Raw genomic sequence first — 26,700 nt, 5'->3', positions numbered from 1 at the left:
GAGTGATATAAGAGAAGGGGCTAACATTTTATAAAAGTGTATTGTAGGAGAAAATTAATTTACCTTGTAAGAGGCTATTGTTTTTGTTCTATAGCACTATTTTCCTTGTAGATGACATATTAGCATTTAAAAGATTCAAAAGATTCAATTATCTGTGTTCAATGTTTAACTATAGTGTTCTTACAATAGAGACCTTTGTTCTCCAGAAAAATAAAGCTTAGTCAGTAGTTTGATAAAATGCTTCACAAAAATAACTTTTTGATTTCAATGCCAGTCTTTAATATCTAATTAATGAAAGTGATTGAATGCACATGAGCTAATCTCCCAACAAGCAACAATTAGCAGAGAAATATGGCACTGAGCAATGCTGTTTATCTTGCCTACCTCTGAATGCTGAAGTATGTGACTTCTCAGATATTCAGGAGTAAATTATGGTTTTCAGTGTGCAAAAGATGAGGTGGTTAATTTTCCTACCATAATTTTAAATACAGCTGAGTTGCTAAGCAGTTCACTTACACTCCTCCCTTTTTCTAGGCTTTATATGCAAATTTTCAATTTCACTGCTGTATGCATAGATGTTTTGCATTAGAAGAGCGTGGAAAATAAACCAAGTTGTAGACAGTGGATTTTGCATTTCTTTTTGAGCTGCCTGATTTTTGTGGGAGTTTGTGTGAGCCAGAGTTTTGCCATTTTTCATGGACTGCATTTAAATCTTCTGACGCAAAGTTTTTTAGTTAGGGCAAGCAAACTTCCATGGAACATAGCAGGAGTTTTCTATGGATGAGTCCTGTGAGAGTTTCCTTCACTGGGCGCTGTTAGGTGTTGTTTTGAGTGGTAAATTTGTTCCAATTATGTACTCTTTGTCTTTGCAGTGTTCTGGATGATGAGGGGAGCAGCCTGCGTCAGCAGAAGCTTGACAGACAGGTAAGATTTTGGAGGAGGACCTTCTTGCTCCCTGAAGTCTGAATCCTGGAGTAATGAAAACACTGATAATTGATAGAAAATTCATCCTCTGGTTGGGGGATGCAGAAGGGAGATCTGTGGAGACTAAAGTTAACCCACAAGTCTAACTTCCATTAAAATTTGTCTTCTGACTGTGGTTTGAGTGATTCCCACTGCCTTGGACTCATTTTAAGCTGTTGTACAATGTATTTGTTACCCCACTGATGGAACAGGCACTCCAGCCAACAGAGGGATAGCCACAAAGTTTTTATTCAGTGGATTTAGCTCCTGTGGCTGTAACCTAGTGGCACTGTGTGCTATGTTGCCTATTTTCTGACTGTACAAGGGAGTCAGAGCCGCGTGCATGAAATCTGAGGGAATTGTGTCATCAAGTTTTAATGCAAGTTAAGATTTCTGCTTTTACTTTGATTTCTGTGGCTCCCTTCTCAAGAAACGTTGTAATTTTTATAGTTAAACCTTGTGAGTTTATTTTTATCCTTTTCTATTGCCACTATTTCATCAGCTTGCATATCTACCAGCATCTCATTTTCAAATTCAAGTACTGTTTATGCCATGATCCTGTACTTAATTCTGATTATCTTGGAGTCATGTTGAGGTATTAACACAACTTAGGGAGCTGAATGAGTTCACTCTCCATCTTTATTCCTCAGTTTTATTGCATCTCCTTTCTGGAAGCTAAAACATCACTGTATAGAAGCAAGGAAATGGTAAAGTAATAGATAAGTGAAATTAACAGTTCAGTTCACTGAGGTTGTGGAAGAGGGCTCGAATAAGGTCCGTATGATGCCACTGGATGCCGAAGGTTTCGGTTTTAAGCAGGTCTAGCTGAGAAATTTAAGTGTTTAATTAAAGTTCATCTATTATAACTGTTAAATTAGGCTTGTGTCCAGTATTATCGCTCGATTCTAGTTTGCAATTACCTGCTTTTAATTTACAGAAACTGAAATTGGCATCTCTGCCTCATGCCCTTGCTTACCCTCCCATTGCTTCACAGCCAGTATTCTCACACTGTTGTTTTCCCAAGGGTTATTTCCAAGCAAGCTCTGACAGCTGGTGGGCTGCTCAGAAAGATGTATTTTAATTATTTGCTGTTTTCAGCAGAAGGTGTTTCAGCAGTGGATTGGTTGTGGTTTTTTGGAAAGATTTCCTGTACCCCGCCGTCCCAATCTCCCGCTTGCCAACTGCGCCGCTGTAAAGCTGGGGAAGGTGTAAAGCTGGCCATTGTTTTCCATCGAAGGTTGCTGCTGTTTGGAGTCCAGTAACAGATGCTTTTTCTCTGTGTTTTCTCCAGAGAGCACTGCTGGAACAGAAGCAGAAAAAGAAGCGCCAGGAGCCACTGATGGTTCAGTCCAACGTGGACAGCCGGGCAAGGACGCGCAGGACGAAACATTCGGAGGAGCAGGCCCCGCTGGTGGAATCCTATCTCAACAGCAACAGCAGCACCATTTACCATGGTACAGAATGTCACCTCTTGCAGGTGTATTTGCTGAGAGTCCTAGTGGGGTGCTCATTTTATGCTCGTGAGAACAAAGACTCTTGTTTTGTGTGTTTTAGTAAATCGTTGATATCCTTCACTTGTGTTTGGGGATAAAACCATCAGAACTTGCAATTGCAGCCTAACAGGAGGGAGAAAGGTAACTAGCTGCATTTCAGTGCTGAGCTGGGAAAGAGACTGCTTGTCCCTTCTGCCATGACTGTTTAAGTGTCTTCAGCCTTGGTTCCTACTAAGTAAAGCTGATAGGTTCCACTCTGAATATCCCTCTGAATGTAATTTTGCGTTAGCCTGACAGTGGTAATGATAAATTTGAAACCTATTAACTAAGTTCAGCTAGGACTGAATATAGTAATTTCGAAGATACTGTGTTTCTGCACGGTCCATTAAAACACGTAGAGAAGAACATTTCAAACTTGTACAGTGTCTCCTCTTATTAAAGATTACAGTACCAAGTAGGGACAGTCACTTCAGGTGTCACACCCACAGGGGAAAAAAGTTACAATGCCATTTCTTTTTAAAGACCTTAATCAGAAATAAATCCCAAGGAAACCAGGCATTATTTATCTCTGTCCTCACATGGCCCATGCTTTTTTGCCCTCTAAAAATTGTATGGGCATACTTTTCCCTAGGATTTCCTAAGGGGCAGCTTCCTTGTCCAAAATTTGACTCTTGTAGATACCATTCCAGGTTGATAACACCTCCAACATATATAGAGAGCAGAAAATTTCCAGTTTCCTTGTTTTGCAAATCATTAAGTTGAATGTAATTCATAAGGGATTCATTAGCTTTCAATAGTAAAAGGCTTCCTTCCCTGATTATTGATGAGTTTGTGGGACAGGAGCTGAAATCTGCTGATATTGATTGGGAATGCAGTTGGCAGCTTTCTGGTTGGGAATAGTGTTAGGTGGCAGGGTACTTAGGTTTTGAGGTTTACACATTAAATCTTAAGATGCCTTTGCGAATCTAACTCTGTTTAAAAAGAAAAAAAAGAAAAATTAGTATCCTGCTCTTATACAAACAAAAACTTAACCCAGCATTCAGTTCAAATTTCTGTCAGGTTTACTCCACTTTGTAAAAGTGCTGTACTTTTTGTCTCTCTGTTTTATTTTTTGGTGGTCTTGTTTTTCCACAGGAACAAGGTGGGTGTTTAGTAGACTAACAAATCCTGCTCTGAGAAGTGCAGGTTTCAGTCTTTCCTCCTGCTGGTGTTAGCAGTTGGTTGAAATTTTTAGCTGATTAGAGCTACAGAATTTACTGTTACAATCTGGAAATTGCATTGTTTAAATGTTGAGGTTTTGGTAATAATGGGCCTTTTTAATCTTCTTTCTGCAGGCAAATAGGATACCATAAGTGGTTTCAGATGGAGAATTATTTTTTCAACAGTATTATTTTAATTTTTGTTTTCTAATAACTACTAAAAACATCAGTAATATTTATCTTTACTATTTCTCAGGGTCTGGGATGCAATTTTTTAAGATTAAACTATATTTCTTTCTAGCCTAAGCCACAGAACCCATTATATTGTCAGTTGATCAAGGTTTTAATTTTCACAAATCAGAGAAAAAGACATTATCATCCCATAATTGGTAACAAATTTCATATATGCACTGACTGAGCTAAATTTTACACCAGTTTGCACCAGAGTGGACTTTCTCACTGTAAGTGAGATTAACTGTGCTCTTAAGGTAAAAGTGACCCTTCCTGTCATATTACACCACACCATTCACTGGAATATTTAGGATTTATTCTCCCTAAATCAGTTTGTTCTAAATTTGTCTCTCAAACCATTTTAATGTTTCACAAGGTTTCAAAGAAGCAAAGAAATATAATGTTTCTCATATTCAACATGACATTTGTTAATCCCTTGGGACAGCTCTCCTTGTAATAAACCATCCAGTTTGCAAGAGCCAGCTTAGAAGAATTTAATTACCTAGCAGGGTGTTTTATTGCCTTGTAAAATCTTTTGTTAGGCACGTTGCTTTTGAAAATATTCTAAGAACTTTAAAAGTGTCCTTTTTATGGTGTGGCCTTCTCTGGGAATGTGCTTAATGTCTTCAGTTTGCATGGTAAATTTTGGGGTTTGATGACCATTTTTAACTGTGGCATTGAGTTTCAGGGCTGGTATTTTTTATTCCACCCTCCTTCAATGAAAACATTTGTATGTGGCAGTGTCGGATGCACGAGACAGCTGGGCTGTTTCTAAAGAACTATTCTGCTCTTTTCCGTTCATTTGTTGCTGTTATGGGCATGCTGATTCCAAGCTAAGAATGACTCTTTGATGGGAGTTGATGCTCTGCTGAATGAACTACACTGCTTGGATGAGCATGTTTGTGAAATCAATTCCTGTGCTAGCAAATGCTACAGAAAGAACACTTCTTTCCACCTATCATCCTGCTCTGCTCTCTCTTTCAGCTTGTATTAATTCTGTGTAGCACAAAAGTACTTGTTGATTTCAACAAATAATTGGATGCCTGTGTGGAGATATCTCTATGGTACTTTGAGCAAAGTAGGTCAGAGATAACATCTCAGCAATTCTCAGATGCTGGGCTTTCTGTGCTGGGAAATTCTCCTTCATACATTGCCATTGCTTATTCTGGTGCCATTATCTGTGCTGGGAAATTCTCCTTCATACTCTGCCATTGATTATTCTGATGCCGTTATCTGTGCTGCAATGGTTCCCTCATGGGCAACTCTACTCTGCAGTAAAAACTCATTTAATTCCAGAATAATTATCAGAGCTTGGAGTAGAAAGTCAGTCATTCTTCTTCTGGAATAGAACATCAGCCTGGTGAGCTACTTGTGGGTAGATAGAGTAGAACACCATATTTTGCTAGTTAAGCTAATTGTGTATTCCCAGAAACGCAATGATTTTTTTCTTAGATGACTTCAAGGCAGAGAAATGACACATTGGTAGGACAAAATGATATTTATGTTCTCTGCCAAGTGTTGCTAGCAATTCCTCTGGGTGCCATGAGACTTTTAAGGAGATGGGTGCTCTTCCAGTGAGGAAGTGGCTCTGCAGCATCCACCATGCACAAGTCTCCACACAGAACATTTCTTCTCATTTGTGCCCATATTTCGCCTACTTTAAGTCTCCAGATACTGTAGCTTGTAAATGACTTGCATGTAGTGTATCTTTTTAAAACCCTTTTATTGTTGACATAAGGCCTAAGTAACTAATAACAACGAAAGTTATCTGTGGGAACTGAGATGAATCAGGCTGAAAAGAACAACTTGAGATAAAAACTCCTTGGCATTCTGGTCTGTAAGGGGTTAGTTTGAGCTGGAGTCCCAGCCAGTGGTAACACAGTCATCAGCATCTGTGGATCAGGTAGGTAGGGTTAGGCCCTACATTTATCTGCCTGCCATTTCAAGGAATAGGTAACCTTCCAGTGATTTCCATGACGTTGTTCCATGGCTCTTGTTGGGACTGTTTACATTAAAGCCACTCTCTCTCGCAGTACCAAACACAGCTCAATTGCCATTTCATCGTTATAAACAGCCACCTAAGAACCAATAACAGCTTTTTGTATTGCTATTAAATTTATATTCTATATAAAAGACAACAAAGGCATTCATTCACTGGAAGAAATTTAATCCTTCTTTGTAGGGGAGATCACTTACATTGTCTTCTCTTCATGTGTTCTGGTTTATTTTTGGTTCAGTGTCCTTCATAAGGACATTTTGCTACCTGTTTGTTTACAGTTTCTTTAAAATTTTACTTGCAGTTCTGTAATATCTCACAGTTATATCTGCTTGCTTGTTTTCATGTATTTCTATTCAGCTTATTTTGTGAAATTTGTTGAAAACCTGAACAAACATTTTAGCCTGAACTGACATTGCAAAATTCTGCTAGAAATACATTTCTTTTCAATCTGGATTGCGAATACTGAGCATTCCTGGAGCCAAATAGCATGCAGAGATACACTAATTACTGCAACAATTTAATTATATTATTTAATTACATTTAATGCAAATGCTGAAAGCTCATTTTTACAGAGATTTTACTTCTGTAAAAATGGTGAATTTCCATTGGGGAGTGATTTTTCTTTTCACAGCACTGAGGAAGGCAGAGATTTGAATGAGTGCCAGATATGCTTTCATTAATATTGCCATACTTTGTTGCAGCTGTGGCTTTTTTTATAAGGCTTGAAATTAAAAATGTTTTCAATTAGATACTCTCAGAGTAATTTTTATTGCAACTTCCAATTTAGCGATTTAGATTAACCATGTGTAAAAAGGCAGAATGACTTTTTTACTTTTCTCCTCTGACATTTGGCAGCACATCTAGATGTAATGGTTGTGTGGTGTGTTAAACAGATCTCTGATGACAATTCATAGCTTTGGATTGTTAAATTTGACGTGTCATTCTGCTATTTACCATGAGTGATGAGAGAGAATTTTCTGATGAGTATCCAAAGCTGTCAGCTTTAAAAGATGACATCAGTTAACCATTTAAAAAATCATGCATTTGCCTGTTCATCAGAAGAGTGTCTTTCCATCCCTGTTTTCCACTGACCTTGGAATGAGTAAGTATTAGTTTATTTTTTGAAGATAGCAAGGAATGTTCTATTAAGAGCAAAGGGCTGTCAATACTGAGAGATCAGGCAGCGCTCCAAACATCATGTGGGCAAAATACTTAACTTCCAATAAGCATATATATTCGGAAATCTTTATTTCAGCCGCAGTCTCTTCACCTTAATCTTTTAAAGCATCTTTTTGGTTTGTCAGCAGTCCTTACTGCACCAGTGCACTTCCAAAATAAACAAACTAACCCAGCAGCAAGGAGCAGAGGGCAGTGGGTAGCAAGTGTTTCTTGACAAGTCTTTTTGTGGATTTTGGTACTGAACCATTTGGGAGGAAAGTTTAGAGGAAATGGCCTGAGAAACTCCCCTCTCTTCCCTTTAATGTCCCACTTAAAGTGTATTTACTTTCAGTTACTACTTCATACTTAGCTGTCTTCTGTCCTGGGCAGTGTCTCAGGAGCCAAGAGGTGAGGGTGGCCCCAGCACAGGAAATGCCCTGGCAGGCACAGTCCCATCCCAAAGGCTGCAGACAGGGCAGGCAGAGCTGCCAGCAGGATTCCCTGCAGTCCCAGCCGTGGCAAGGGATGAGCCAGGCCCCTCCAGGGTAGCACTCAGGGTGGAAAGGAGATGCTGCAGTGCACATTTCTCCATTGGCAGATGAGCTGCCTACAGTGCCAGGACGCTCCCAGGAGACGGGCTGGGAAGCAGCACCTACAGCACAGCCCTGGGCTGGGCTGGAAGAAAGCCAATGGGCAGGTTGTGGGTGGGACCCCCCAAGGAGGCTCAATTAAAGCCGAGTCCTGCCCTCAAGGCTCCAGTATCACAAAGTAATTATGTAATTTATCACCATCTTTAATCCTCCTGGCCTAGGTTTCCCATAGATCATTTTACCTTTCCTCATTAGTAGCCTGCTTTCCCAAAGTCTGGTTCATTGCTGTCAACTCTCCATGTGCTTCTTTTGCCTTTCCTCTACCCAGGATTAGGCAGCAGGTACATGGTGGTTAAGAAGAAAAGAATCTTTTATTTAATTCCTTCCCTTGTTCTCTCTGCGGAACTCTTAGACCAATGATCTTTTAATAATGTCCTTAAGCAGCACCAAGTTCCAGGTACCTTGGTTCCTTTTTTTTTTGGAGCACTAAAAAACCATTCTATTTCACTTCTGAGTATTTTCAGGTCTGCAACATCAGCTTGGTCATCACATCACCATTAGAGGCATAAACTGCAAGGAGCCTTAGGGAATTTACTGGCAATAAGGTTTTGGGAATCTGGAATCTGACTGTAAGTTACCAGCTGGAGAAGTAATGCCTTTGATTACAAGCATTTTGAAGCAGAAATCAAATCTTTGCATGTGATTAAACAGTAACTAACACACCAAAGTCCTTGTTCTAATTTAGGTCCTTGGATTTAACTATTTGTGTGGTCTATGTAAAGCTAATAAAAATATTTCATTGCATTGTAAAATATTGTGGGTTTCCCCATCGTCAGAATATTTCTGATAGACTCCAGTGTCTTTTAAATGATTGTAGAATTACTAGATCAGTTCAGAATCTAAGTTGATTAAATAAACTAATAATAAACAACAGCCCAAATAAGCAGCAAGATTGACTAAGGCTAGAACTTTACAAAGAAAAGCAACAAGCCATTCTTACAGTGAGACACAAGAGCATCTCAGGCAACAGTAAGAAAAGGAGAATTAGTTCACACCAGTTCACTTTCCAATAAGGTACATCTCAACTGAATTGTAGTTGATGGTTCTTTGCATGGTGCTCATTCTGGGTTTCACTTTTATTATTGAGAGGATGTTGGTAAATAGAATAAATATTTGCCTTATACTTGCCTCACATACCTCATTTTGTGGTTCAGCCTCTCTGCTTAAAGTGTTTTCCAGACAGACTGCACAATTTTAGAATTGTTTTTCTTTTTGTAATTTTTCATTTACTTCATTCTTCACATAATGTACTGATCAAAAGCATCTTTTTTTCTTTAGCACATGGCATTTTTATGTGATAGAGATTGGTAAGTTATGATTCATAGATTTTTTTTTCTTCCTCTAAGATCATAAGAGTGTGCAAGCACTCATATCAAGAAATATGGTCATACAAATGGCGAAAAGAAATCTGCATTTTCATTCATGCTACTTTGAAACTTGTTTCCTGTGTGAACTTCTCACCATGAAGGCCAGATGGAAAGACATGTTTTACATTTTAATTCACTCATATAAATATATACGGGTAATTTACAGATTTGAAAAAGCTTGACTTGTCTGCATCATAGTTTATTACTCACATGCTTGCAAACTGCATCCTCTTATTGGACTGTGCATTGTAGCTTTATCCCTGTAACCTGGAGTGTTGTCCAGCACAGAACTGGTTCATGGAGAGGTTTCTTTTTTCTTCTTTTCTGAGTTAGGCTGCTGGTGGTGCAAGGCAAAGCTGGGACACTGCCCTTGTCTACCTTGACAAAGCCCTTCCACACACACCTCTATTTTATTAACAAACTGTTGTTTGTTCCTCTTTTCTTTTCATCTCAGATCCTGAACTGATATTGCAATCTGTGCTCCCTTCTGTCTCCCAGAAATTACTTCTTAAATACTCTATTGAGGTTGGTAGTGAGTGCTTGATTTAATGAACATGGATGAATAATACTGAAATTAAAGTCATGTAGTTGTTTTATTTTTTTGGCATTTAGCTCAAAACTATTTTTTACAATTTATTAAGTTTAAGCTAGAATGAAATACCAGGTCTGAGAGTCCAGTGGATTTTTCTGTTTTGAGTGCTGACTCACTACAGCACTTTCTCCCCCATTTTTTTCTTGTCTGAATGAAAATTCTAGTACAAATGAATAATTCTTATGGAAAGGGAAAATCTCTAGGTTTTTTAAGTGAAAAAAACCTGGGGTGGGGCATATCAAGTATCAGGATAGATTTTCAAATCTAGTCTCCTACTATTTAAGATAATGTCAGTAGGGATTTTTAAAGCCGCCTAAATGGGTAGCTGAACAGAAATTAATGCATTTTTGAGTGACAGCCTTTGAAATTTCATCCCCATATAGCTGCATTTAAGGTTCTTAATTTATTTATCCTCTGGTGCTGCCTATCATTGTTTTTAACTTTCTGATGTCCAGCAAAGAATGTAATCATATTGTTGTATCAGTGAATATTATTTAGGCAGCCTCATTTTCCTTATTCAGGATTTCTCTCAGGGAGCTGTAAATGGTTTTATGGGGCTATCTAGAGCTTGTGGGGAATGTAGGCTAGAGTTAACCTTGAGGTTTCCATCCTGCTGAGAAGGGAAATTCTTGTCAGTCTGTTAGACAATGATCCAAAGATGCAGCAGAGGGCAGAGGGGAAGACATTTGATCCCCTGACAACGTGGCTTGGGATAAACACTGCCTCTCTGACTTGCTTCATCTCCACAAAGGCAGCCTGGAAGGAATGCTGGCTTGAGCAGTTCAAAGCAGCACATGCTAATGACCAGCTGCAGAGTGAGTATACTGGGCTCTGAAATGGTCCTTCTTCCATCTCTCCAGGGCAGGAGAAAGCACTGGAAACAGAAAACAGGATTTTTTACTTTGCTCCACATCCAAGCCTGCTGGACCAGCTGAGCAGGGGAAGCTTACAGACCTGTCCCTTTGGTTTTGCAGGCTGCAAGGATCCAAATCCTGGCTGGCCTGTTGACAGGAGCTTGCCTAAATGCAAGGATATAACCTTGAACTGCCCTGAACTGAATTTGTACAGAAAGGAAACTTTCTTTGGTATCTGCAGACAACACCAGAGAAAACATGAGTGGGTGAGCCTTAGCCAAATAGCTAAAAGCTCAGAATGAGATGGCTTTGTGGTGGAGATGGCATGTTGGGATTAAATTTGGATTTATTATAGAGGTAGTACTTTAAATGTAATGGTAATGCTCAGAAATGTATCCTTTAGAAACAGGACATTCTGTGCCAATTCCTTTCATGAGCCCAGGCACTGTATCATTATCTTTATGATTTAAATCTTATTTTGCAGCCTCCATTGCTTGTGTCTGAAAGGCCCATTTACCACAGACAGCAGCCAAGGTATATGCTCAGAATGGCTGCTGGGCTGAAATCCTGTTCTCTGCCTCATGGAGTAAAGCAATGGAAATATTCCCTTCTCTGTCCTTTGAAGCTCCCTCACTGAACTTATAATCAGATACCTCTTGCTTGAAGTTTTCAGGCAAAAGTAACTCAGAAAGCTTCAGGGCTTTACTTGTAAGATCAAAGAATGGCTAGCAAGATAGAGAAGTCTTTAACTTTGCAATTAATAATGTCAGAAAGTTTCATCCTTTGCTTGATTGATCGTTGCTTTGGACCAAGTAAATGGTGCTGCTTCTGAGTGAATGAATATGGCCAGATTTAAAATGATTTAGAGAACTGCTTGGCCATTTAATGCAGGTCATTTCTAAAGTACTGAATTTAATTATAACGTGGATTATCATCTTCAAAACAATTAAAAGAACAGTTTTAATAGAGATACTGAGGTGTAAATATAGCATAGGCACTGGGTTGGCAAATCACACTTATTTAAAGACTGTGGGGAGCTGACTCTGGTTCCCTGCTTAGTCTGAGGCTGCCATGCCCATGGAGGAAGGACCCAGTGTACTGTCCTTTACGTGCCATTTGCCCTGGGCACTCGCTCCTTTGATTTTGTCCTACTCATTTCCAGTGCTCCCTTCCCCTCAACAAAGGGATTGCAGTCCTTTGATTAGTGTTTGACAAAGACAGGCATTAAAAATCAGGCAGCTTCAAGCTGATTCTTTGGACTTCAAGCCTCTCCTCTAATAATTTAATGTATATTCTCTGTAGGACTGGAGCCCTTCCTCTGCACAGTGAGAAAAGGAGCATGTGTTTCTTGAGTGCTTCAGGTGCCTGCTGTGTTGTGAATGCAACGCTACTCATAACAGATTGCTGTGCTGGGGAGGGTAGCAGCGGGTTTGGGAGCTGCAGTCTACACAGACATGACTAAATCTGTTTCATCTTTCTCCTCTGAGAATCTCCCTGGCGTTTCTATTTCTATTCATGCGCTTGAAGGATTTGCTGAAGAGGAAAGTTGCTTCAGAGGCGAGAAGCTTAGGGAGAGTTTTCCCCTTCAGAGAGAGGATACTGTCAGTCCACACGTCATGGAGAATCATTTAGTCTTTTGGGCGTTCTAAGAAGTTTGTCTGGATATTTTAAAAGTAATTTTAGGGCAACCAGTTCTTTCCCATAATGGTCCTGAGAGGACTTTTTTTATCCTTTTAAAGAAAGTGCTTTAGTTTTGTGAAAAAGAAAGGGTTGGAGGCCCATGTGCCAGGGAGAGAAACCATGGTCACCACATGAAGCCAGTGGGGCTTAGCACTTACCAGTGACCAGCAGCCAACCCCAAAATCTCTTAGCCCACCTGAAGTTTGGGGTGTGAAGTTTGACAGTTTCTTTATGCGTTTCACAAAGGCAGTTGTGATATTTCTCTAACTTCAAGGTTTGGTCTAGCCAGAGGAAGGAGTTACGGTGTGCATTGCTTTCAGAGACTCAAATACTGACCTCGAAGCACGTCGTGCTTTTAGGAAAATGATAAAGCATCTTTTTACTTTGGAAACAAGGAACACTGTGTGAATTATGCTGATATTCACAGTTTATGCCATGTGCATTTTGTAGAGAGTCCTTGCAAGGAATTCATTAATTGGTGCCTGCTACGAAGTAGGAAGAGTTTTTTAAATTCAGCTTGGGTATAGTTTCACTATAAAATGCATGGCCAATCTACTCATCATGCTGTGTTACACAATTGTGCAAGATGTGCTTTGAAAGTAACCTTCAGATGATTCCTTGTTTAGAGAATTAGGAGGTAGCTTTAAGCATGGATGCTAAAAAGTCAAAATAAAATTCTTCTGCCTTCATGCTGCCACTGTTGATGATCATTCTGGCAGAGCTTTACTATGAAAAATGCTTCCTACAATAGCTCAGTAACAAAATAATGTTCTGATGTCACTTTTGGACTAAAAGTTAGGAGCTGATATATTATTGTGAGGAAGAAAAATGTAAGAAAATATATCTCAGCTTTGAGAAAATCTTTCAGATTTTTACTACAGCTTTGCAAATTCTGGTTTAACTTTATTCTCCTCACTGCATGAATTGTCTGAAATACCAAACTCTGCTATGTTTGCTTTCTCTTTTATGCCTTTGCAAAGTTCTCAATTCATTCTCTCGTCTCTCTCTCTCTGTTTTTCTCTTCTCTCTGTTTATTTTCTTTTTTGGTGGGGTACCCTGAATCTCTGAAGCAGTGCAGGAGGCTGAACAGGAAGATGTAAAGGTGGTAGTGGACGCCCAAGCTCCGAAACCAACTAAAAAAACCAAGGCAGCAGCTGCGAGCTGTCAGAGTAGCAGCACCAGAAAGGAGAAAAAAGGGAAACACAAAGGTTAGCTGCATGCAGCTGCATGTCAGATGTTAAATTCATTGCTTTGCTGTCAATTCTCTCTCTCTCTTGTTTTTTATATAATTCATTTGAAAATCTGAAAATTGTCTAAGAGTAATTCCCTGACATTTTTCTGAGGTTGGAAAACATATGTGACTTGGTTGTGTCTGGGCATGTACAGCCTTGGAGTCAAAAAAATTGTAAATGGAGTCTTTTCTAGAGGAGAATGTTTGTTCAAATTGCAGAGGAGGAAGAAAGTTCTGAAGGAAAGATGATGGTGCTTTCTTGCAGTGGTAAAAAAGAAGAGAACCATCCTACAAGAGTGTGCTTTTTTTAGATTATCTGAAATTAATCTTGTTTGGAGAAGCAGCCTTAAATTGCAGCTGCTTATGTCCAGACTCTGAGTGAGGTTTAAGTTATACAAATTAGAGGTTAAGGGGACATCTTGAAAATCAATTCAACAAAACTGACACACCATCCTCAAAGGGGTTTTTCAAGTTGTTACTTCAGTGTTACCTTGACCTACCTGGCTGATAAATGGGAGGTGTTTGTATGAAAAATCTTCTGCAATGACTTTGTGTATGATTAGACAAAAAAAATACACTATTGGTAATGACAAAAGGGTGGGTAGAAATGACATTGCCACTCTCAGATTTACAGTTTGTGCTAGGTGGAAGAAATAATGAACTACTTTACTGGTATTTAGATTATTTATTTATATATATACATGCATTCACAGAAAAAGAGAAGCTGTTGTACCACATACAGTTACTTTTTATTTGCTGTTGAATCACTAATGAAATGAAATAACTTTCTAATAACTTGCAGTTCTTGAATAAGGCCACTGTAACACTGTCCTGCCTGGGCTGTGCTGTATTCCTGTCTTGTGCATGTCCCACAGTTTCTGCACTGTTGCTTCAGTGTGAAAGTAGTGTATATCCTTGACAAGTCTCTTTAAAGATAGCAATGACTAATAAGGTTAATTATTGAGGTCAAAGTATTGGAGCTTATCTGCAGGGATTTTGCAGGACTTGAGCCTACCTTAGTAAAATCCTTTGTGTGTTGCAGCTTAATTCTTGAGTCTGAATCTAAAGCATCTCTCTGTCTGTAGACACTGTCTGTAGAACTGTGTAGTTCTGGCTGCAAGGGAACCTCTAGGTAATACAGGCTTTAGAGGCTGGCCCTGAGCTAAAGGCTATTCATACATTTGAGAAAAGATGGTGTGTGTCAAAGGGAAAATTAACTGAATGTAAAAATTATTGGCAAAATAAATTAACAGAAAGCAAATGTTTCCCAGTTTAATGTGAAAAGTAATGACATTCCAGCACAGTAATACAAATGCCAAATTTTATTTTGACATACATCTTGCTGAAGAGTAAAAATTCTTTCACTAGTTTAAAAGAAAACCAGTAAAGGGAGCATTATGTGGGCTAGTACTTAAATCATGGTTACAGCATAGCCTTAAGACCTCTTTTGACATGCCTGTGTCTGTGCCTGTGTTCAGAACTGAAGATACTGTGCTGCACATTTTTTTTTATTATCCCACAGCAGGTAACACCTAATATTTTTCTCACATGCCAGTTATAATCTAACTCATCTTCTGAAAAATCCCCCAACCAGGCAAATGTTGGCCTATGTTAATAAAAGCAAGTTGTGTCAGTGAAAGCAAAATCACTTTGTGTAGACTGGGAACTTTGGCACGTTGACACTGCTCCATGTGTTGGGAACTAATATTTTTAGCTCTAGAAACAGCCTCTGCTGAGATTCTTACTGCTCATCCTGCTCTGCTGTGGGAGCTTTTCCTTGGCCTTCAGCATTTTCCCATCAGTTCCAAGTTTTCAGAGAGTGGAGGTGTTATTAATCAATTATCTATCAATTATAGCAAAGAAAATGCTGAGTATCTCCTGTCCTGAAGTTCATGTTGATGATTAGAAGCAAATAAAAGTCAGCCAAAGTATGTTCAGAGCATACACATAGCACTTCATCCAGCTTGTCTACTTTTTCTGTGCACTGGGATTTAGCTGTTCATTCACATATAATTTCACCCTTGGAATAATAGCTGGTTTACCTTTGACAGTTGTAAACTTGGGAGGATTATGACTGGATTTCCAGTCTTCCATCCTTATCAAAGCTGCAAAATTGTTTTTTATTGGATTTAAAAGTAAAACCAAATGTGTCTTTAAAATTCCAGAGGGATTTTTGCTCATAAATCTACTACAGACATAGCTAATTTTGAATTTGGGAACTAAGAAAATGCAAATAGTAACAGAACCCTATGGTAGAACTTGTATTAATTTTCAGTTACTTTTAAAAATAAATGTGAGTCTTAAGGAAAGATTTTTTTATAACAGTATTGAATGGATTTGCTGATAGCTTCAGATCTAACCATGAAAATGGATGAGGGGGAAGTGGTTTTATGCCATGTTTTAGCACAAGAGATTTTGTTGAAGGGAGCTCGTTGGTAATTAGAGCAAATCTTGGGAAATTTTAGGTTCTGCTTTTAGCTTTGCAATTGCTTCAGGTTTGTCTCTGCTCTGAGTGTAACCTTTGTGTGTCCTGTAAATGAGCAGGATGAATGCTGAGGGGTGAGTGCACTTAACATGCTCAAATGGCATTTTAAAGGTTTTTGTTAGTATTTAGCTATAGCGGACCTTCCCTTTCTAAGCATAGCCCAGCTCTTTGTGTTTCAAGAAAAAAGAACACTTAGACCAGATCCTATAAATAAGAAGCTAATTCAGAGCAAAAAATTGTTGAATTATACATGAGTAGCTGTTGAAGCTGTAGTGTAATGACTGCACTCTGGTTTTAGATGTGTAATGCTTTTTTAAGTGGCTTGAAGAGTGATGAAGCTGTGATCAGAACAATGCGCTGAAGACAAACACGAGAGAAATATCAGGTTTAATGAGGTTACACTGGCATAGGAAAAGGAATGTAGCTAACTGCTCATGTCAGTGCACTTTGTAATTCTGTGATGGGTAACAAGGTATTCAGCAATTTTTTCTAAATCTGTGATTATTACTGGTATTTCTTACTGGCAGTGTGCACTGTGCCTATTTTTAAAAAGAACCATAATTTTTGTGGGACAGAGCCTAGAACTGCAATAAATTGATGACATTTTGTAGTAGCTTAGCTCATGAAACTGGTATTTCTGAAAGCTTCAGTCTCACAGTTTATTGCTTGGCATAATATTCAGTATTGGAAAAAAAACCCAAAGCAGATGTAACAAATGCACATGTAAAATGGTTGTCTTTCAAATGGAGATAATGGATGAAATTCTGGTTTGATTTGTGGCAGATTGGGGTGATTCAGGATAGCAGTGAACCCACTGTACAGCATCACTAGGTGGTTCAACACAAAGATCATGCATATTATTGAAAACATTTGCAGCAGGAAGCTATGAAAACTATGTACCCTACATAATATCACAAATCCAGAGCATCTTTAGCTATCAAATATCTTGATGATTCTTTCAAAAAGGAGATTCATGAAAGCATTACAGCTCCATAATGGTGTCATTACTTTGGTGGGCTTTCCCCCCTAAGATAGAGGAGGGAAACTTCTACAAAGAAAGTGCATTTTTTTGTTTGTGTGCAGTGAATGGGGCAAATCAGGAAGATAAAATGGAATGTTTGAAAAAACCCAGAAAAACATGAGAAGCCAGGAGTTAATACAAAGTGAAATCTGATATGAAAAGTCAGGAATCATTCTGTGAAAAGTAATTGGTGGTTGGTTGGGTTTGGTTTTTCTTCCCAAAAGTCTTGTGCTGAGACTATGAAAGTGCATTCTGGGAAAATATCCTGCTCTGAACTGCCGCAGACAACATAAATGAAGATCTCTTTTTCGTCAGTGAATTTAGGAACCTGGATGTGTTTAAAATATTAAAATAAACAATACTTTAGCCAAAATTTTCCCCTTATGCTATACCTTAAATGTAAGTGGTACACTGGTTATTTCCTGCTGGCTTTCTGGGAGCCAGGATGCCGACGAGCTGCTCTGACACACAGAGCTGTTCCTGCCGGGGTGGCTATTCCATGTTTTGATTTGGTTGGCTTCTCCCGTGTTTCTTCTCTCCCTTTCACGCCTGTCTGAGTGTTTTGATTTGTGCATCTTGTCCTGTTTTCGTATGTAACAAGCAGCTACATTAACACTGGCTGGCTCAGAAAGCAGCAGCAGTTGTTGGGTAAGAAGCATCATTTCTCACTGTAGCACTTCCTTTCTGATGGGGGGAGATCTGTAAAGCAGATTTATCTCAGCTTCCCTGGGCACTAAAGAAAAAGGGTAGGAGGGACAATAAGTGAATTTCCTGTTATTTCTAGATCTGACAAACCTTCCAGGATTTGCTTTGGCAACACATGAACTTGATTGTGAGGAAGTAATTTTGACCTCCTAAGGATAAAGATTTATGAATGTACAGTTCCTGTTTACTATTTTAATTTAATCAAAGTGAATATAGAGCTTAGTGATCAAGTACTTGCTTTTAGTGTCCTGATCTGGTGCTAGCAATAGTCTGATGGAGATTTGGACTAAATCACCTCTAGATGTCATTTCAAAAACAAATTTCTATTTGCTCCCTTTCCCTAAAAACGAATCTCTTTGTGATTTTGCGGTTGCTTGAACCCCTATCAGTGGGGTCATATCAGCTCCTATGAGAACAGCAATATAAAGGGAAATGGCTTAGAAAATATTGACAGCAGGGTTTGCTTTAAGCCAAGTTCTCTAAAGGAGGGATACTGTTTGTTCTGGTGTCAGGTCTCCCTGGGACTCCCTGTCCTTGACCTCAGAGCAGGCCATCCTTTGAAGGGTTGTGCTGCTGTCCCTCAGCTGGAGGGAGAGCTGCTCTGCAGAGGTCTTGAATAGCATTTGCACCCACAGCCTTGGGTGTTCTCCACGTGGATATGACTCCTTTGTCAGACCAGGAACTGAGCTCAGGAAGTGCATGTTCTCTTCCAGAGACCTCCTGTCTGACCTTGCTCAGCTCTCCAGGTCTGAGCTGCAAAGGGCTAAATCATACTCTTAGTCTATGAGCAGTGTGCCCAGTTTCATACATCAAACTTGTGCCTTAAGTGCTCTGTAAAATGAGAACAACAACTTCCCTGTCCTGCAGCTCCTCATTTGTAAAGCAGGGACAGAATTACTTGTTTTCTGTGCTGTGTTCCTTTCCTGATCGTAATATTGTTTGCCATTCAGTAGTTTAGATTACCATCTTTCAACAGCTTGATGCTGCTTATTTATAAACATTTTCTAGAGATTTTAGGTGCTAAGAGAATACAGGTGTTGATGAATAGTATTTGCAGGATATAAATACCAGCAATGTTCATTTACTGATGATTTTCTTTTTTTCCTCAGTATTGCTTTGTTTTAATTTCTGGTGCCTCTGGTTTTCATCTGAGACATGATCATGTGAAAGTGTACCAAGAGGCTTTTCAGAAGAGACTGATATTCTGAGGGTTGTTCTAATTTTCTTCTTTCCTCTCTGCCCTCCTTCACATTTGCCTCTCAAAAATTCCCCTTTCTTCTTAGCAGGTATTCAAGGCTGTCTCTGTCAGACTTTTTCCCTACCTGAAAAATGCTGACCATAGCAATTAAAACCTTTTTGGCATGACCCACTCAGCTTCTTTGCCTCTTTTGACCACATCCTTCAGCACAGAAACTCTAGATGAGTGGTTTGTTTTATTATACGGAAAACCAATATTCTAGGAAGTGGATGAAAGGAGTCAGTGAGTCAAAGAGAAGGAGAGATCCACCTCAAATATCATTGAGGTGATATCACAAGCTTGGAAGTGTTTTCAGATGTTTTCAGACATTTGGTAGGTGGTGGCAAAGCTGCCTTTTGAACTATGGCTTACAGAGATGCACTTGCACCTAGTAATAGAGAAAAATGTATGCCAGCATTTAATCCCATTTTACACATGCATGTGTAGCTATAAAGATTATGCACACACACAAGTATTAAGTTGTTAATGTAGTTAATGCTGCATTTGCCATGAACCACCTACAGCAGAGGGTTTTTTTTTCTTTTTTTTTTTTTTTTTTAAATCCTCTCTGTCTTGCTACATATTTCAATCCCTTAAATGTGCTCACCAGTGGAACCATTCCTAATGCTTAATAACACACTCTACCAGTGATGCACTCTTCAGAATACTGAAATTGATTTTTCTTCTCTAAAACTGTGACCTGCCAGTGTAGCCTTTGTCCTGACTCCTAATAATACACGGTGTTCCTGACAGCATGGGATGTGAGTGCAGATGTTCTGCAGGCATCTGAAAAAAGCAGCCTCAGTTCAATCTCCAGTGCTGTGGAAGGCATTTCATTTGCTGCAGATCAATGTCTGCTTTGAAGAGGAATAATTAAGGTGTTTGTTCCTTCCCAAAAGCGTTCTCAAAATTAGGTTTGTATCATCCAGTGCTTAATAAGGGGCTAGATATGATATGCATGAGACATCTCATTAAACCCATGGATGCTGAACACTTTTGAAATTCAGAGTATTAAGGTAAGAACCTATCTTTAGCCAGCGACTTCAATGATAATGGTTAATATTGTAAAGCTGTTAAAAATACCACAGAGGATCTGAGCAGCTGCCTGTGTGTTCTAGAGCACCTTTGCAGTGGTGCCTCTCCTAGGATAGATTTTAAGAAAAATGCATTTCTTTTTTCAGTGCCTTATTATACCTGCTGCATAGATGATACTGTTCATTCTGTATCATGCAGAGCTGCTTCTCAAATTGTCATCCTAGCAAGGTCACAGAGACATTTCCATGGACTTTATCTAGTCCTTCAAGGCTGGATGGATAGATTATTTATTTGCTGTTAGCTGTTGTTGTTGGTTTATCCAACAGAGGGGCCTTGTTGTGAGTAAATCAGAATTTGCAGGCTTGGTGCAGAAATTGCCAAGGTCTGTGTAATGAATCAATAACTCCTTTTGACCTTGAACTCTGTGAGTTTAACACCTCTGCAGTGTCAGACTGCATCTCGTTGTTGGGTGCTGTTCCTGGGGATATGGGCCACTCTTTTTTCCACTTATGCTTCGTATTGCAGTGCCAGTGACAACAGATACTGCAAAGTACAGTTAAGCGTGCTAAATGTATAATCCAGCTGTCTTTTAATGCAAGTTGACAGCTGCTGGCAAAGCAGGATGAAATGGTATTCTTGGAGACTTCTGCTACAGATCACAGTCCAAAAAAAAATCCCAATCCCTGCAGCCCCTTCTCACAGGGTTTATTCAGCTCTGTTTGGTGTGAGAAGCACCATATTCCTTTACTGAATTAGCTCTTTGTAGTGCTTGCTAACTCTCCACAATTCTGCTTGCTTATTAACAAAAATTTCACAACAGTGGCAGTATAGAGCTCATGCTATTTATTATATCTGTACATGAAAATATTACCATTTTTGTAGCTGCAGAAATGCATTTTTATATAGCTGATTTAGTAACATATTCTAGCTGTTAACTAACTAAGAGCTGAAGTGCATTTGCAGTCTGATGTTTCACCTTGCTGTCCTGAAGAAACAAAACGAAGTTGGCTTGTGGTAAGAACATCCCCCACCCCTTATTTTCTTTTTCTCTCTCCAGAGGTGATTTACATCCATTAGAGGTAAATAGTTTCTTTCTGGCTGTGGTCAGGAGCCATAGGATCACAGCATGGCTAGGCTGGGAGGTGCCTCTGGGCACTGTCTAGTTCCTCTTCCCTGCTCACAGCAGGTTGCTCAGAATCATGCCTGGTTGGGATTTAAGCATCTCAAGAGGATGGAGGTTCCAGGGAATGTGTAATATCTTCCTTGGAGTTTCACTTTGATATATTAACTGAATGGCGATTTTCCCAACTCAAAAAGTGTATTTAGGCTTATTAACATGCTGCCTCTCTCTTGGATAAACTGCCAGATCTACTTGTGAATTTTCCAGGTTTTTGAAGCTTTAAAGTATTTCATGACAGCAGTGGTGTTAATATGGGGATATGGCATAACCCAGGGCTCAGGTTCATCTGTTTTTGGATCTCTTATGTGCCCTTGTGAAAATTTGATCTGTTTTCATAGTCAGGTCTCTCCAGTGTGTTCTTTTCTGCTTAGTTTGCAGTGTTTCTGGTGCATGGGGCAGGTGTGCTTTGGGGTGAGGAGGGCACCAATGAAATCCTGATCCCCTCCTGGAGATTCTCTAGTATGTGGAAAGTAAAATGTTTGCCTTGGAGGCTAGCTTAGTCTTGCTTAAGTCTAGAAATATTGAGTGTGAACATCCAATCTGTGATTCCTAGAAAAGCTGCTGGTTTTGTGAGTGAGCAGTTCTCTTTTCACTAGCTTCTTGACACAAAGACAACTCAGGCTTTTGCTGTTGTCTGACAGGGATTGATGGCCCAGCTGCTTTTCAAGATGATGTTCAGAAGATAGGAAGTCAAGTGCAGATTCTCACTGTTGGACAGGCAAGCCATGATGAAGATGATGGTGAGAAAGTGGCTACTGGCCAACATCAGCAAAGCAAGCAAGATCTTAGAACAGCAATGCAGAAAAAAGGTAAGTAGTTAAAGCTTCCATTATATTCTCACTGCTTGCTTGATGGACATTGACTCAATTTCCTATCCTCACTCTCAGCCCTAAGCACAGTTTGTTAGTTCTGTGTGTCTTCTCCTCAGAGCCTCTTAGGCTCTATTCTGTTACCTAAAAAATCCCAAACCCCAAACCTAAAGAAATATAAAGCAATGAAGTTCTCTCTTGTCCCAAGGAACAGGAGCTCTGCAGGCTCTCGGGGATGTGGCTGCCCCATCTGCAGTGCAGTGCCATTATTAAGGTACCAGGCAGATGCCATTGCTCACATCCATCTGTTCACATTTTTATAATGTACAGCTCTGGAAATCACTTACTTGGTGGCTAAAAAACCAGCATGAAATAGCAACATTCAAACTGGAATATTAATTTTAGTGGTGCTGTCAGTTACACATTGTTCATGTTTTCGCAGTGTCTGTTCAGGGTTGCAGAGGTGAAAAGTACACCACATTCTTCAGCATTTCCCACGCAGAGTCCTCAAATGTTCTGGAATTTATTTTTCTTTTTCCAGAGGCATGCATGCTTTGGGAGATAGATTGTGTATGTACACATTCATGCATCTGTCTCTTCCTTCCTGCACTGTTGTTATCTCCCTTTAGACACTAACTGTAGGAAGGAAAAAAAATAATCCCCAAACCCTCACAAAGCGTTTTCTGAGGACATTTGCTTTGGAGTTGTTCTTCCTCAGTGTACAGCTTCTGAAGGAGAGATGGCTCAAGCCAAGAGTGCTCTGATGCTTTAAGAATAAACTCTTTGTGTATAAAGAGCAAAATGTAAGTGCAAACTTGACTTGTGTAGAATGGACTATTCATACCTAAATGCTGCCTCTTGTCCGCAGAGCAGTTCTCACTAAGATTAATTTTTTCTGGGACGTTACCCTGCAGATGTGAGCAGCTCCAACTGAAATGGGCAGATTTTCTCTAAGTGTGCTATTTCCTGGGCATTTGAGTTGCAGGGGTGTTGGGCATGACTAACAAGTTCTGATCTGTGTGGTGATTGTGTTGCCTTAGACCATGGCTCAGAATATTTAATCGTCAGGCACACTACTAAACTAAAGCTGATTGACTTTAAAAGTACCCACAGACTTTGCAAATTAGGTCACAGCACTCAGATTTTTCTCTGGGGGACACTTCTGGTTTTGATGGTTTTTTGCCATCAAATATTTTTATTCTCCCCAAATTTGTGTTTATTTTTAATAGAAGCAGAGAGTGGGAATTTTTTTGTTTGTGTTGCTTCTGAATATTCTCAAATGTATGATATGACCTTTTTTACCAGGTCTGAGTACACTGCTGCTCAGAACAGACACTGCTAAGAGTGAACCACTAGTGTGTTTCAAGTTGAGGTGAGGGGGGCACTTTTATTTTAATGGGAATACTGAGGTTTATTAATTTTTATTAACAGCAGAACTATGCTGGGTGAGACACAAAAACAGGTATTAAGACAATGTCAGCAGCATCTCTGTAAATTATTTTTACTATGTGTTTATTGTTTGCTGCTTGATACCAGCAGAGGATGTTTGTTTTGAGCAAGTTTTGAGTATCCCACCATTCCTGTGATACTTTATGCAGAGATAAAGCTCTTCATGTGGATTCCCACTGCCACTTCACTGCTTGTGGCATGTCCTTCCTGGCACGTCAGCTGAGAAGTGTTTAGAGTCGCTGTCTCCCATCAGGTCTTCTCTTGCATGGAATAGGAGCAGAAGGAGAAGAACACAAAGATAAGGCACCTGGGAGACCTTGTCCATGACAAGCTGAACATGAGCCAGCAGTGCCCTGGCAGCCAGGAGGGACAGCTGTGTTTTGGGGGCATCAGGCCCAGCATGGCCAGCTGGGCAAGGGAGGGATTGTCCTGCTCTCCTCTGCGCTGAGGCGGCCTCACCTTGAATATTGTGTGCAGTTCTGGGTGCAACAGTATAAAAAAGGTATTAAACTGTTAGAGAGTGTCCAAAGGAGGCCATGAGGATGGTGAAGGTCTGAAGGGGGAGCTGTATCAGGAGTGGTTGAGGGCATGTGGTCTATTCAGCCTGGAGGAGAGACCTCATTGTGGTCTTCAACATCTGCATGAGGGGAAGAGGAGGTGCAGGTACTGATCTCTTCTCTGGTCACCAGTGACAGGACCTGAGGGAACGGCCTGAAGCTGAGTCAGAGGAGGTTTGGGTTGGATATATAAAAAGGTTTTACACCCAGAGAGTGGTTGGACACTGGAACAGCTCCCCAGGGCAGTGGTCACAGCACCAAGCCCAACAGAGTTCAAGAAGCATTTGGACAATTCTTTGGGACACATGGTGTCACTGTGGTGGAGTCCTGTGCAGGGCCAGGAGTTGGACTCCATCATCCTGAAGGGTCCCTTCCAACTCAGCTTATTCTGTGATTCTATGAAATGCTAACTGGCCTCGTAGAAAAAGCTGAATCCCACTGGATATGCTTAGCCCTAGTTCTTGCCTGTTTTGCTCTTTGGCACTAACCTGGTGGAGAGAAACTTCTCTCAGCACGTGTGTCTCCTTACCCAATGAGTCAAGTTCTGTAACAAGACAAGAGGTTATAGGCTACTGTGAAAAGAATATGCCACTTGCAGGAAAATGCCAAATGCTTTATTCGATTTCTCCATCTGTTGGAAATTGCCATCCTAGAGTAATTTGCCTCCTGTAGGAAATATTTGTCCTTTTGATTCCCAAAGTTTTAATCTGCAGAGTTCCTCCCTGGCAAATGAGTCACTAGGACAGAGTCAGACTTCCATAAGTTTTAACACTGAATAACTAACATGTAATCCTCATGCTTACCAGTTTCCAATATGTCTCTGTAAAGGGCATGGAATGAGCAATTGGGTCTTAGTTCTTCTTTGCCACCTGAAGTTTTGAGATTTAGGGAAGAGATCAGTTTCATTTCTGGATTCCAGAACAGGAGCTCCCTGGAGCATTTTTCCCCACAGGTTGTGAGTGCAGACTTTTCTAAGGCTGGCACAGAATTTTACCACTAAAGTACTGGTGGTGAAATAGTGAGCACAGGTGTGGAAATAAACCAGTTCCATCTGTGGATATGAATTATGGCTTTATTGTGCAGCTGCCAGCTGAGGAGATGGACTGTCTCTATTACCCATGCATAGAGCCTAGAACATGGTTGTCCTTATTAAGAAATAATGCTTGTGATTAATGAGTGTGTGATTAATAATGAATGAATTCTACAGGCTTTGAAAATATCTGTTGACCTGTGAACTCAGGCCTCCCTTGCATAACCAGGTCCTATTGAAAGGCTTTGCTGTCATGCTCTGTGGTGTATGTCAGCGCTGGGGGAGCTGAAGAAGTGGATAATGAGAGCTTTCACAGGGCAGCTGAGTGCAGTGCAAGCATTGCTTATGCTCCTGGTTTACTTTTATACCCTCGCTCCTACTGTTCTGGTGGTGTTTCACTATCCAGTGTGCATCTGGATATTCTAAAGGGATATGCACTGAAGTTACTGGAAGCAGCAATAAAAGCAAAAAGTATTTTAATTCCTTTTATACTGTCTTTTTCTTCATCTGTTCCAAAATTTGAACTGAAGAAAACCATTACAGAGTCTCTATCTGCTGTCTATATTTCTGTACATCAGTTTGGTTTAGTGTCTGCTTGTTACAGACCAAGTTCATATTCCAGAAGATTAAGCTACAATAAAATCTTTATGCATATCTCTGGAGCTACCAGAGAAACAGTTCAGAGAGATTTCATCTTTTGATGATGAGGACATAGTAAGCACAGGGACTGAAGTAGAATTTAGGCCATCTGCATATGAATCTGAATACTTCTTTCAATATTACTGACTCAATATTGTGTAGAATCTGTGTGTATCATTTCTGTCAGTCAGGTTTGAGGGTTTTTATTCTGTTAGAATTCAAAAGTAGGCCCAAACCCCACCATACAGTGCACATCACACACAGAAGTGTTGGTGGCACAACTTTTCAGTGTGAATGATGTTTGCTGAAGCTACAGCTCTGTGATCCAGGGCTTTTTCATTTTATTCAAGGTACTGAAAGTGAAGATGGCAGCAGGTATATGCAGGTAGAAGGTGAATTTGTGCAGTGCAGAAATTGTGAATCCAAGCAGCAGCATTGTGGCCCCATCCCATAAGCCTTCAGCCCTGTGTGGAGTCCTCTTGCCAGGTTATACTTGTTCACTCAATTAAGGGTTTGCAGAATCAAACCCTTGGATTTTTTCCTTTCCCAGATCCCCATGCAAATACATCCTGGTCCTCTTCCACCTCCCAATCCAGCCTTGTCGCCCTGGATCATGTTCCTGGTGAGTACAGAAGGAAAAAAAGTTAATTATGCCCATGCTGCTTGGCTCTGGAAATCTGCATTTCATTTATCCTTCTATATTTGACTTACCCATAATGGGAATTCTGGACCAAGTGATGTTTTTAGTTTTGTTTTTTTTTTAAAGTATAGAATATTGCCTGTAATATATGAAATTTAGAGAGCTTGAACTTGGATATGGGGTGGCTTCATCTGCATGATACTCTTTGAAAAACTAGGCCTGGCAAATGTCCCACCATTGATGCTTTTTGCTGCTAAGACCTATTTGATGTTCAAAGTTGTGTTTCCCTTTGAAATGTCTGAGGTTTTGAATTCCTGTAAAGTCAAATTATCAAGTGCTGTAAGGCAGTTCTGTTGGCCTGGGCTGATACTATTCTTTACATGAAATAAAGATGCAGGAGAACATTTCCTTGATGTGAATGTTTCTTCTCTGTCTATGATGTGCTCTTCAGCAGATCACACAGTTAAAAGTGTGCTGTAAAAGGGCTTGTATTTTA

The 26,700-nt window shown here is 39.9% G+C and overlaps 1 protein-coding gene across 4 annotated transcripts in view; it reads left to right on the top strand.

The window, feature by feature from the left end:
• Positions 1-26,700, top strand: part of TUB (TUB bipartite transcription factor) — a 145,687-nt gene that overhangs the window by 97,023 nt on the left and 21,964 nt on the right. For 2 of the 4 annotated variants that reach the window (XM_088058235.1, XM_088058234.1), the window contains exons 2-6: positions 873-924; positions 2,255-2,417; positions 13,260-13,394; positions 21,722-21,889; positions 26,115-26,186. In XM_088058235.1, coding sequence (XP_087914361.1) covers positions 873-924; positions 2,255-2,417; positions 13,260-13,394; positions 21,722-21,889; positions 26,115-26,186 — 590 coding nt within the window. The remainder of the gene's footprint in view (positions 1-872; positions 925-2,254; positions 2,418-13,259; positions 13,395-21,721; positions 21,890-26,114; positions 26,187-26,700) is intronic. The other 2 variants (XM_088058236.1, XM_014257889.2) reach the window with 2 other exon arrangements.

The sequence above is a fragment of the Pseudopodoces humilis genome, chromosome 7 (assembly GCF_049639895.1).
Source record: "Pseudopodoces humilis isolate 2021_Gansu_Grassland_sample_001 chromosome 7, ASM4963989v1, whole genome shotgun sequence".
NCBI lineage: Eukaryota > Metazoa > Chordata > Aves > Passeriformes > Paridae > Pseudopodoces > Pseudopodoces humilis.
This window is presented reverse-complemented; position numbering and strand designations above follow the sequence as displayed.